The sequence below is a fragment of the Pseudorca crassidens genome, chromosome 15 (genome assembly GCF_039906515.1).
Source record: "Pseudorca crassidens isolate mPseCra1 chromosome 15, mPseCra1.hap1, whole genome shotgun sequence".
Lineage (NCBI taxonomy): Eukaryota > Metazoa > Chordata > Mammalia > Artiodactyla > Delphinidae > Pseudorca > Pseudorca crassidens.
In genome coordinates this window covers 19,063,942-19,076,676 of record NC_090310.1, presented here as the reverse complement: position 1 = coordinate 19,076,676, position 12,735 = coordinate 19,063,942, and the positions used below count along the sequence as shown (strand labels likewise).

The window sequence follows — 12,735 nt, the reverse complement described above, 5'->3', positions numbered from 1 at the left end:
ACAGGGGTGTGGCGTGGCCTTAGGGATCCAGCTTCCTTCCCTGACTTCTCATTTGTCCTAAGGCTGGTTCCACTCATGGTTGCCAGCGGACTTCCAGTGGTAATCAGGGCTTCAGCTCCTAGGCTTGGAACACTACAACTTTAACTGCTTGTAGTGTAGACTGGGTTAGAGTTTGAGCTACCCTAGCATTTTCCAAGTTATAGCTGTTTTATTTGTTCCTAGTTTCCCCACTGTGACCTCCTTAAGGGACATGAAAGGACAGGTATTTAATACAAAGTCAGGAGAAATACTTTGGTAGTTGTTAGTGACGTTTGCCAAATATTTCTGGGTCTCCCTTCCCCTGGACACAAAACTTTTGGTTGAGCCGAGTTATCTGACTAGCTCTGGCCAGTGAGTTTGCTGAATGAATAATTGGTTGCAGGTCTTCTGTATGAAGTATGAGGTGAGATCATTTGCTGTTTAGGGTCCTGGGAAAGGAATTAGTGATAAGGGGGAAGAGGTAAGAAATGGTTGTGGTGGGAAATGTGATGGGCAGTGTATGTGAATGCAGAGGTGGATGGATGAGTGAGTCTGTTTAAGCTTGTGCTGGAGCATTAAATGTGATTTGGCCTTTTTAAAATTGAAGTATGGTTGATTTATAATGTTGTGTTAATTACTGCTGTACAGCAAAGTGATTCAGTTATACATATATATACATTCTTTTTTAAAAAAATATTCTTTTCCATTATGGTTTATCACAGGATATGGAATATAGTCCCCTGTGCTCTACAGCAGGACCTTGTTGTTTATCCATTCTGTATATAATAGCTTACATCTACTAACCCCAACTTCCCACTCCAGCCCTCCCCCAACCCTCTCCCCCTTGGCAACCACCAGTCTGTTCTCTACGTCCATGAGTCTGTTTCTGTTTCATAGATAGGTTCATTTGTATCATATTTTTAGATTCCACATACAAGTGATATCATGTGGTATTTGTCTTTCTCTTTCTGACTTACTTCACTTAGTATGATGATCTCTAGTTGCATGATTTAGCCTTTTGAGGTCAATAAATTTCTTGTGGATCCTTGACCTGGTTCCTGGGAACGTGGCCGTGGAACCTGGCCTGAACCTACTCTCTACTCACCTGCTTCCTTTTTCATCTCTTTCAGGTTTGCAGTGAGCGTTGGCTACTGGCAGGACCCTTACATCCAGCATTTGGTGAGACTATCTAAAGAGAGGAAGGCCCCGGAAATTAACAGAGGCAAGTGACCATCTCCCTCCCCAACATCTCATCAGCTGAGAGGCCTGAGGTTTTAGGGATTCATTTGTAAAAAGAGAGTTCCGGGGTGTACTGTCTTCAACAGTGTATGAAAGTGCTCATTTCCCAACTTCCTCACCAGCACAGTGTATTATGAAACTTTTCATCTTTGTTCACCTGATACATGAAAAATGGTTTTTACAGTAATATAAAAGCCATTCACATATCTTTTACTATAAAAGCCATTTATATATCTTTTACTGTGAGCTGTCTGTTCACATAAGGGATTATTTTTGTTGTTGTTGCCCTATTAAAGTGTTAGTAACACTATTAGGTTCTGCAAGTAATTTCCATCAAGGAAGTCGAAGGAGTTGAGATAGGAGGGTGACTTAGTTTCAGCCAGATTGAGAAACTGACCAGTGAACGTAATTCTTGTATGTGTGGGGGATCTAGGCCCTAAAGATGGGTCACGTAGGTGGGTTCTATAAGAAGGGCAAAGGAATTTGTAAATGGTTGTTCCTGAGAAGAAGGACATGGTAGTTACTTTGAGCTGAGGGTGAATCCAGGCATCAGTTAGATTGGGCAAGGCCTGGTTAAGAGGCCTTTCTTAAGCCTCCCTCCCCAGCTCTTGAGACAGATTTCCCAACGAATGTTCCAGAGACAGGGACCCACCATGGCTCGGTGCCCCAGGCGGCATGTCAGCCCCCCTTCCTTCTTCCTCTCCCGGTTTGCAGATTGGGGACCTCCAGCCCAGTAGGAGAGCGCTTCCCAAACATCTTTGGTGAAGACATATTTTTTTCTCCCAAGTCGAATCCATTGTGGATGATATTCTGTAATATACAATAAAGATGATTTACTAGGAAAATGAAATGTAGACACGAGCCCAAATTATTTATTTACTTATAAGGTAGGGATTATCAAATTGATTATTTTATTTTATTAATTTATTTTTTTTGGCGATGCTGCATAGCATGTGAGACCTTAGGTTCCCGACCAGGGATTGAATCCGTGCACCCTTGCAGTGGAATCACAGAGTCCTAACCACTGACCTGCTAGGGAATTTCCCCGAATTATTTATTAGCACACTCACCAGACATAAAATTTCTCTGTCAAATGGCAATAAATGCTACTCTCAAATTTTGTTCTTAAAACGGTCACACCTCAGGCTTCCCTGGTGGCACAGTGGTTGAGAGTCCGCCTGCCGATGCAGGGGACACGGGTTCGTGCCCCGGTCCAGGAGGATCCCACATGCTGCGGAGCGGCTGGGCCCGTGAGCCATGGCCGCTGAGCCTGCGCGTCCAGAGCCTGTGCTCCGCAATGGGAGAGGCCACAACAGTGAAAGGCCCACGTACTGCAAAAAAAAAAAAAAAATGGTCACACCTTGAGCAACAGGCCTTTAGAACAAGACAGACGCTGTCTTCCTGTCTCCCTTCTGGGTTTCCCATCTCCTTTGTCCCAGCTCCCCACCCCAGAGCTTAACAAGTCCATTAATTAGGCCACCACTTGCTGGTGTCTCTCCTCCCGCTGTCTGCGATGCCATTTTATAAACACAGAGGCTCTAACCCAGACAAGATGGAGGTGAAAGGAACAAGATAAGAAGCATGGCTTTCTTTGCTTTGACTGACATTCATCTGCCCAATTTCCTGACCTAAAAATATTATTTCCCACACGCTCTTGCAATTTTGAGTTTTACCAGAGTACTAATTAGCTTTCCCTAGAGCCGTGAAAAAGCACATTTACAAGAGAAGCATTTAGATCAGATGTTTTGATATAAAACACTTGTCTTTCCTAAGTAAAAGTATAGGACACTATTTTTCTTCAGATCGTTAATTCCACCATTAAGTAGCTAGTACTTATTTTTGTTCAACCAGCTTTTTTTAAAAAAAAAAAAAATGGAAGAGAGTTTGAAAGTCATTACTTCTCCCATGAAGTTTGCAGATAAACGCTGACCCTGAAGAAGGGCAAAGTGTAGTTTTGCTCTCCCTAGCACCGTGGGCTTTGCAGGGATTATTTCTGTCGTCACCGAGTGATAGCTTGCTTCTCTGTCTGTCTCTTAGGATATTTTGCTCGAGTCCATGGCGTCAGCCAGCTTATAAAGGCATTTCTACGGAAGACAGAATGTAATTGTCAAATTCTAAACCTCGGGGCTGGGATGGATACCACCTTCTGGAGGTTAAAGGTAAATTAAAATTTCCCGTTTTCTCTTTCCAGTTGTTTAAATTTAATTTGTTGAAGACATTCACCTGGTTCAAAAGCGTAAAGGAAAGATTAAAATGCAGTGCGGTGGCAGCCTGTCTCCCACCTCGCTTTGCAGCCCTCCAGCCCCACAACTGCCTTCCTCCCTGTACTTCATCTCACCAGAGCCCTAGTGAGGATATGTGGGTGGTTTCTCACCTTTTGCTGCTACTAACTGGGTTATAGTAAACATTCTTGGGTACATTTCCCCTACACATGTGGCAGTATACCAGGAGAAGGAGCAAGGATTCTACCTGTGGAACTGCTGAGACAAAAGAACACTCGCGTTTGTAATTTTGACGATAACTTAAGATTTTATTGTCGGCATCGCAGTGTCTTAGGTAACATTTGGAGATTTGCAAGGCTGGGTAATGATAACATGATGCAAAGCCCTTTTGTAGTCATTCTCTGATTTGATGCCTCAATTGTTCTATTTGGGTTCAAGGGCAGGTGTAATTATACTCACTCATAGGAAAGGAAACTTGGGTCTAGTCAGTGGCAGAACCAGGACTAAAGTTCTGGTCTTTGATTCCTGGGCTGGATTTTATTGCCAAACCTTTTCCCTACAAATATCTCACTGGTTGCAGTTTCTTTCTTTTTCTTTTTTTTGTAGGTTTGTACAGATTTTTCTTGGTTCTTCTATCAGGTCAGTCACGTGGTAGTAATGGGTATGTGCGTCTCTCCAGATTTCTTTTTAAAAAATAATTAATTAATTTGTTTTTGGCTGTGTTGGGTCTTCATTGCTGCATGCGTGCTATCTCTAGTTGTGGTGAGCAGGGGCTTCTCTTCCTTGCAGTGCGTGGGTTTCTCATTGCAGTGTCTCCTCCTGTTGCGGAGCACGGGCTCTAGGTGTGCGGGCTTCAGTAATTGTGGCACTCAGGCTCAGTAGTTGTGGCTTGCAGGCTCTAGAGCGCAGGCTTAGTAGTTGTGGCGCACGGGCTTAGTTGCTCTGCGGCACGTGGGATCTTCCCGGACCAGGGCTCGAATCCGTGTCCCCTGCATTGGCAGGCAGATTCTTAACCACTCTGGAAGCCCCTCTCCAGATTTCTTGCAGGCGTAGACCAAGATAGATGAGAGTATATAAGCATAACTCGACCTGCATTATCTATTTTGTCCCTAATTAGCTCACCTGATAAGAAGGTCTTTGGTCATCAGAGCTCCCAGTCTTTCTGTTACTTGAGAATCAGTGTCCTCAACATGGCCCTAGTATCGTTTGCCTCTGCATTCTTCCTTCTAGATGAGATAACTGACCTTTATGAAGTGCGTTTACATATATGACGTCATTAGTTAACACAAGAGCTGTGTTCGGTGGGGGAGCTTACACATCTGAGGGAAGTGGGGCTTTGAAAGTCTGTGTCTTCCCCCAAATTGGACAACCAGTGGCATTAGGACGTGGAACCAACATTGGCTCCAGCTCTTCAGACTCCCAATTCCTTCCTCTTTCCTCTGCACACAGCTCTGTGGTTGTTCAGGGAGAGTCTTTTCTGTGGGTCGATTGTGCCTCTGTAATGCCGTGACCCTGGTGTGGTGGAAGCAACTGGAACAGAATGTAGTGTAAGAGTGTGTGCACTGCCAGCATTACAGGGGCCGCTGGAGAAACCCCTCCTTTTTACCCTTTTGACTTGGTCATATGGTTTGGTTTTTTTCCCCATCTTGTAGGTAGGTTAATAATGAATAAATCTGAGATTTTAATTTCTGAGCCAGGTACACCGAGTCTTATGTGCCCCTTCCAAGAAAAAGCTTCTCTGTCAAAGGTGAGGAAGGGGAGTAGCACAGGGCCTTAAAGTCCTTTGTGGAAGTTTTTTGTTTTATTGATAATTGTATTGATCCAAAGGGCTTTTTAAAAATCTAAAGTTTCTCTTTTTTTTAAATTATGCTTGTTTGCTCTTTTTTTTTTTTTTTTTTTTTTTTGCAATATGCAGGCCTCTCTCTGTTGTGGCCTCTCCCGTTGCGGAGCACAGGCTCCAGACGCGCATGCTCAGCGGCCACGGCTCACGGGCCCAGCCGCTCCGCGGCATGTGGGATCTTCCCGGACCGGGGCACGAACCCATGTCCTCTGCATCGGCAGGCAGACTCTTAACCACTGTACCACCAGGGAAAACCTTGTCTGCTCTTTTATTATTATTTTTTGTCTTTTCCATTTTGTTGTGAGTTTTCCCCCCGATTTGATGTTTGCCTTTAATTTTTATTTTTTATTATTTTTTGGCTGTTTGCGTACTTGCGGGATCTTAGTTCCCCGACCAGGGATCAGACCCCGTCCCCCTGCAGTGGACGGGCGGAGTCCTAACCACTGGACCGCCAGGGAATTCCCTTGTTTGCTCTTTTAGAGCTGAGGTTGCACAGGCCAAATCTGGCCAGCCACCTATTTTTGTAAATAAAGTTTTATTGGAACACAGCCATGCCCATTTATTTACATCTTATCTATGGCTCTCACAGCAGGGCTGAGTAGTTACAACAGAGACCATTATGGCCTGCAAAGCCTAAAATGCTTACTTTTTGACTCTTTCCAGAAAGTTTGTTAATCCCTGTTTTAGAGCTATATATGCCTCTATAAAAGAGCAGGGGAAGTCGTGTCCGTCGATCTTATAGTCTCGTGCTCTTTCCACCTGGGATGGCCCCCCTGCTGCACCAGCAGAGGCTTAGTTGTGAGTCACAGGCTTTCTGGGGCCACTACTGTGTGAGCTTGTTCTGTATAATCTCAGGGGCCCAAGACTGGGCAGTCGAAGACTCATCTTCAGGCAGCAAGCAAAAACAGGGCCAGGGAAAGCTGGTATCATCATGAGCAAAGAATAAAGGGTGAGTGAAACCCTTTAAGGGGCCTCACTTCTTGGTGTCTCTTGAATTCTGTTTCTGTACAACCAAAGGGTCAGGTATGGAGGGGAAGCAGTCTCAGTTTTGGCCGCCTGTGAAGTGGTCGACTACCTTGGATCTTGGAGTCTGAGGGCCACCCTTCCTCGTGGCTGTTCCTGGCTTCCCCCTGGTGGCTGTGCCCTGCCTTGGGTATCTCCCCTGCCTCCTGTGCCATGCGAGCTACTTGGGAGTGGAGTGTCAGAGGGCCGCAGAGAATCGTGGAATAAGAAGTTGAAGCATCACTTGCCAGAGCCATCTTGCCCGTTTCTGAAAGCTGAGAAAGAGGATGTCTGTTTCTTAAAAGTTCCAGGTGTGCCTTTTGTAAGCTTTCCTTCCTCGGTTACCCCTTATTCAGAATTCTTATAAGGATCAAGTGCACGAGTGCCTGGGAAAGCTCTTTAAAAGGTCAGAAGTCCTGGGCATCTACCCTGAGAAAACCATAATTCAAAAAGAGTCATGTACCACAATGTTCATTGCAGCTCTATTTACAGTAGCCCAGACATGGAAGCAACCTAAGTGTCCATCGACAGATGAATGGGTAAAGAAGATGTGGCACATATATACAATGGAATATTACTCAGCCATAAAAAGAAACGAAATTGAGTTATTTGTAGTGAGGTGGATGGACCTAGAGTCTGTCTTAGAGTGAAGTAAGTCAGAAAGAGAAAAACAGATATCGTATGCTAACACATATATATGGAATAAAAAAAAAATGGTTCTGAAGAACCTAGGGGCAGGACAGGAATAAAGACAGATGTAGAGAATGGACTTGAGGACACGGGGAGAGGGAAGGGTAAGCTGGGATGAAGTGAGAGAGTGGGATGGACATATATACACTACCAAATGTAAAATAGCTAGCTAGTGGGAAGCAGCTGCATAGCACAGGGAGATCAGCTTGATGCTTTGTGTCCCCCTAGAGTGGTGGGATAGGGAGCGTGGGAGGGAGACGCAAGAGGGAGGAGATATGGGGATATATGTATATGTATAGCTGATTCACTTTGTTACGATGCAGAAACTAACACACCATTGTAAAGCAATTATACTCCAATAAAGATGTTAAAAAAAAAAGTCAGAAGTACTGTGTGAGATGTGGGACACTATGCTTCCTTCATTTATTTGCTTTTGATTGTCCTTGTGGTCTTCTGGAATTTTAGACTGTTCTTAACACTCTATACCTTGTGAGTAAAAGTTCTCGAAAGTTGTTGTAGAATTTCTTAGAGAAAGTTATTTCTGTGTATCCTTTAAACACATCCTCTCAATATCTTCAGATAGCTTTTACATAGCCCTGCTCTGCAGTCAGGTAGTAGGTATGTGTTGCAATTCCAAGAGTGAACAGCTGAAGGTGGTGAGTCCAGGTCTCCTCAGATGTCAAGAAACCGTAAAAGAAACAAAACGTTTCTTTCTTTTTCTCTTCCTCCTTCCTTCTCTGTCCTTCCCCTCCTTCCCCCAGACCAGATCCCCTGAAAATTTAACTGAGGACCATTTTCCATGTGGGTGGATCTCCCAATTCTGTTACTTGCCCTTAGGGGTCACCTTCCTACCAGGAACTGCTTCCTCATGATTTCTGCCCCCATCATTCTGTCCTGGGGGGGGCGGGATCTGCTGCCCCTCCCGACCTGTCCTTCATCTCTAGTTATTGTCTGTGTAAATGGTGCTCTTACCTGCCAGTCTGCTCATCAGAAACAAGGAAACATCCTTACCCCTCCTTTTTCTTTATCCATCCTACACCAAAGAAGCCACCACCAGGTTCTGGATATCAGCAACTTCCTTTTTCTTTCCTCTTTTTAAACTTTTTTTTTTTTTTTTAAATAAGTAGCTCTCTATTTCTGGGATATAAGTGCAGGTGGGCATGAGGGCATTAAAAGAGTAGCAGGTTATGGAGCGCCTTGTTTCTTGCTAAGTCGTAGGGGTGTGAAGAGCTGTTGCAGGCAGAAAGGGGTGTTGTTTTAGTCTTCACAGCTGGTGATAATAGAGCTGAGGAGGAGAGGATGCATTTGAGAATAGTCAGCAGGGCTGAGTGATTTTTTTTAATTGAAATATATCAGTCCTTGACATAATTTTTTTTAATTGAAGTATAGTTGATTTACAATGTTGTGTTAGTTTCAGGTACAGCAAAGTGATTCAGTTATATATATAGAAAGAGATACAGACATACATATAGATATCTATTCTTTTCCAGGTCCTTTTCCCTTATAGGTTATTACAAAATATTGAGTAGAATTCCCTGTGCTATACAGTAGGTCCTTGTTGGTTATCTGTTTTATATATAGTAGTGTGTATGTTAATCCCAAACTCCTCTAATTTATCCCTCCCCCCTTGCCCCTTGGGTAACCATAAGTTTGTTTTCTCTGTCTGTGGGTCTATTTGTTTTGTACATAAGCTCATTTGCATCATTGTTTTTAGATTCCACATATAAGCGATATCATATGATTTGACATATAATACTATGTTAGTTGCATAGTATGTATTACATAGTGGTCTGACATTTGTGTATATTCAGGCTGAGGGATTGATTGGACAGGGAGGAGGAGCTGGAGAATTCTAGCATGACCAGTAGGTGACTGGTTGGGGGTGTAGCCACCGACTAAGCTAGGAAAAGCGCGAGGGGGGGCTTCCCTGGTGGCGCAGGGGTTGAGGGTCCGCCTGCTGATGCAGGGGACGCGGGTTCGTGCCCCGGTCCGGGAAGATCCCACATGCCGCGGAGCGGCTGGGCCCGTGAGCCATGACCGCTGAGCCTGGACGTCCGGAGCCTGTGCTCCGCAACGGGAGAGGCCACAACAGTGAGAGGCCCGCATACCGCAAAAAAAAAAAAAAAAAGCGCGAGGGGGAAGCAGGGCTGTGTGTGTGTGTGTTTCACACTTTTTAAAACTGCAGCCACAGTAAAAAAATAACTGTACATCCCTAGCCAGGACCCACATCTATGTACCTATGTCTGTAAATAATAAGGGCACACACATGGTACTTACTAAGGGCGTCACTCACGTATTTCCTCGTTAATCCCCACAACCCTATGAGGTGTTATTTTCTCTACTTTTCAGATGAGGAAACCTTGGCCCAGGGAGTTTAGTGACTTTCCGAAGGCCTCACAGCAAACAAGTGGTGGAGCTGGGATTTGACCCTTGTCCCTCCAGCCTCCAGAGTGCCTGCTGTTTACCACCCTACTATTCTCCACTGTCACAGAAAAAAATAAATGTATCCGTCATTCCACATGATGCTTTCTGACGTTTGCTACTTTATTCTATTTCATCCCCAAACTGCTGGTCACAACCCACCACATTGGTTTCTTGACCCTCTCTAATAGGTCCCAAGCTGCTTTTTTTAAAAAAATGAATGAATGAATGAATTTTTGGCCGCATTGGGTCTTTGTTGCTGCGCGCGGGCTTTCTCTAGTTGTGGCGGGGTGGGGCTACTCTTCGTCGCGGTGCGCGGGCTTCTCATTGTGGTGGCTTCTCTTGTTGCGGAGCATATCAAGCTGCTTTTTTGAGAAATACTCTTATGTCTTGCTTCCAGTCTACCTCTTAACATCCCAGTGACCATTCCCCTGATTCAGGCTCCCCATCACTTGGCTCCTGGACAGCTACAATAATCTCCTTTTTCCCTCCATTTGTTCTTTATGCCGAGACCAAATAACTTGAAAAGTACATTTCTTACCATATCATTCCCCTGATTTTAAATCCGTAAGTATCCCATTGCTCTTCAGGCCCTAGCACTTGGTACATGAAGATGATGGGTAAATGTATGAGTAATAAATAATTATAGAAAGATTACTGTGTGTTTTTTCTCAGGATGAAGATCTTCTACCAAGTAAATATTTTGAAATCGACTTTCCAATGATAGTCACGAGAAAGCTGCACAGCATCAAGTAAGTGTGGCTTTGGCCGGAAGCAAGAGCACGGTGAGATTCAGAACCAGATTCTGGTAGACGGCAGGTCTGAGGCAGGAGACCTCACTTTAGGGCACTGCTTTCCTTTCATCCCCTCCTCCCTCTTTCTTGCCCCCGGGACACTCATTCCAACATATCGTGCAGTCTTCAACATGAAATACACCCTCCTTTGTGACTCTTCTATCCGTTCATGTAATTTCTCTGAACATTTAAAAAAATGACCTAGAGTAGATTAATAATCTGAATTTAAAAAATTTTATATTGGATTGTAGTTGATTAACAATGTTGTGTATTAATCTGAATTTCTATGTGTATTTTGCTTACTTATTGTCAGGGTATAGAAAGGTGTCTGGCCCAGAATAGATGTGTAGTAAATATTATTTGAATGAATGAATGGGAGGCTGAAGTTAATCAGTTATTTTGGGCTCGGCCTATGGGATCTTAGTTCCCCGACCAGGGATCGAACCCGCGTCTCCTGCATTGGAAGCACAGAGTCCTAACCACTGGACCACCAGGGAATTCCCTGTTCTCTTGCATATTTTTGATTGGGAGAGTTATCACATAAATGTTACTAAAAACACTGGAAAATTTGGAAAATACTTGCTAGCCTGTCTGTAGCTGTTTCTAAGTACGTATGTCATGATCAGTTTGTGATTTGATATCAGATTCTCCATGAAAAGCTTAGCTGACCTAACTGACTTGTATCCCCTGGACTTTTACTGTACGTGCCTAGGGTCAAATGTGATTAAATAGATGACCCTTTGGCGTGGCCCTTCCTTTGAATAGTAGTGATACCTGTTTGCCATGTCTGTGGTGGCTGTCTGCATTTTAGCAGTAAATGAGCTGCTTGACTCGCCTTTCTTTTTCTCACCTCCTGCAGATTGAAACCTCTCCTATCAAAACCCATTTTAGACTTACATTCGGAGGACACACTTCAAATGGGTAAGTATCCTTAACCTAAGTAATACAACCTGGGCTATATAACAATTTTTGCTCTTTTTCCCCTTTTATTTTTAAAGATGGTGTGTGTGTGTGTGTGTGTGCGCGCGCGCACGCGCGTGTCGCACGAATACACGTATCCTTCTGCTGATACATTTTCACTTCCACCATAGTTACTATGAAGGAATTTAAAACAGTTTTGATGTGACTCTTCTTAGATGTCCATAGGTCCCCACTCTTTAAAAAGAATTTAAATTAGTTGTGAACATTTCAAAAATGGGAGATTTTTCATGAAAGTCTTGATTTTCAGTTTTGCTTGGAAAAATCACATCTAGCTCCTACATGGCAGTCATTGAGCAGTGGCCGCTTTATTTAGAAGGGTCATGTCTTCTCCAGTTCTGACCCCACCACTCCCTCTTGTCTTACACCTGACCTGCTTCCTGGTTTATGTCACCTCCTTGGCCCCTGCAGTCAGTTTTTCCCCTCAAGTTTTAATTATGAATGTTTACAACACCACTTTCCTCATTTCTAAGCCTTTCGAATTATGGTAAAACTCTTCCAGAATCTTCCATTGTTTTCAGTCTCTATCTGACAGAGAGGTTCCAGGGCCTTATTAATAATTTGGGTCAGAAAACATGCTTAGAGAGGATGGCCTTCTCGGATGGTCGACACAGATAGCACAGCAAACATCAGACGATTAGATACGCTTCCTCTTTTACACAACCACAGTGCTTTAGTCATCCTCCTAGTGATCAGATTCCCAATAAAGTTTCCACAGAAAATGATATCTCCCCCATCCTTTGTTTCCCTTATACAAGTTGTAAGTAGAAGCTGTTCAGGCTTTGCCATTTGCTGGCCTATTTGCTTTCTGTACAGTTTTGCTACCGTAATTTTCTATGTATTTGGTGTCAGAATGATTATCTGCAATGAATGTGCTAGTACTTTGCTAGGACTCTGATCCATCAATGTAGAAATATATGAAATAGAAAGTAAAGACTTTCCATAATCCCTCCTCCCACCCAAGATAACCAGTGTTCAGAGTATTTTCTACTGCAGGTGAACAGTATACCCAGAGAAAGGTAAATATCACACATAATAAAGTACACACACAGATATAATCCAGTGCGTGGCACATAAAAGGCTCAATAATTTTTTGTTGAATGAATGTATATACACATTGAATAAATATGTGTTGTAGTGTAACATATATTTGTTGAACGAGTGGATCTATACTTCTATATATAAATATAGGTTTATATGTAATTTTAATAAAATAAATAATTTATACATACTGTTTTGTGACTTGCTCTTTTCATGTCCTAGTAAATCATGGCTGTCTTTTCATGTCAGAATATATAAATCTACCTCATTATTTTTAATGGCTTTACAGTACTCCTCTGCATGGAAATTCTGTTTTATTTAATCTTTTCCCTACTGATGGTCATTTAGATTGCTGCCTTTTTATATTTTTATATTCAACAGTGTTGTAGAAAACACATATATATGTGTGTATTTGCAGGAGTTGCTAGCTAAAAGAATTGTACATTGTGAATTTTAATAGCTACTACCAAACTGATCTTCAAGAACATAT

General features: G+C 43.1%; 1 protein-coding gene across 2 annotated transcripts in view; it reads left to right on the top strand.

Annotated features, from left to right (window-relative positions):
* LCMT1 (leucine carboxyl methyltransferase 1) overlaps nucleotides 1-12,735 on the top strand; it is a 53,446-nt gene that overhangs the window by 18,512 nt on the left and 22,199 nt on the right. The window contains exons 2-6 of one of the 2 annotated variants that reach the window (XM_067706338.1): nucleotides 1,149-1,240; nucleotides 3,295-3,416; nucleotides 4,086-4,118; nucleotides 10,108-10,184; nucleotides 11,086-11,147. In XM_067706338.1, coding sequence (XP_067562439.1) covers nucleotides 1,149-1,240; nucleotides 3,295-3,416; nucleotides 4,086-4,118; nucleotides 10,108-10,184; nucleotides 11,086-11,147 — 386 coding nt within the window. The remainder of the gene's footprint in view (nucleotides 1-1,148; nucleotides 1,241-3,294; nucleotides 3,417-4,085; nucleotides 4,119-10,107; nucleotides 10,185-11,085; nucleotides 11,148-12,735) is intronic. The other variant, XM_067706339.1, reaches the window with a different exon arrangement.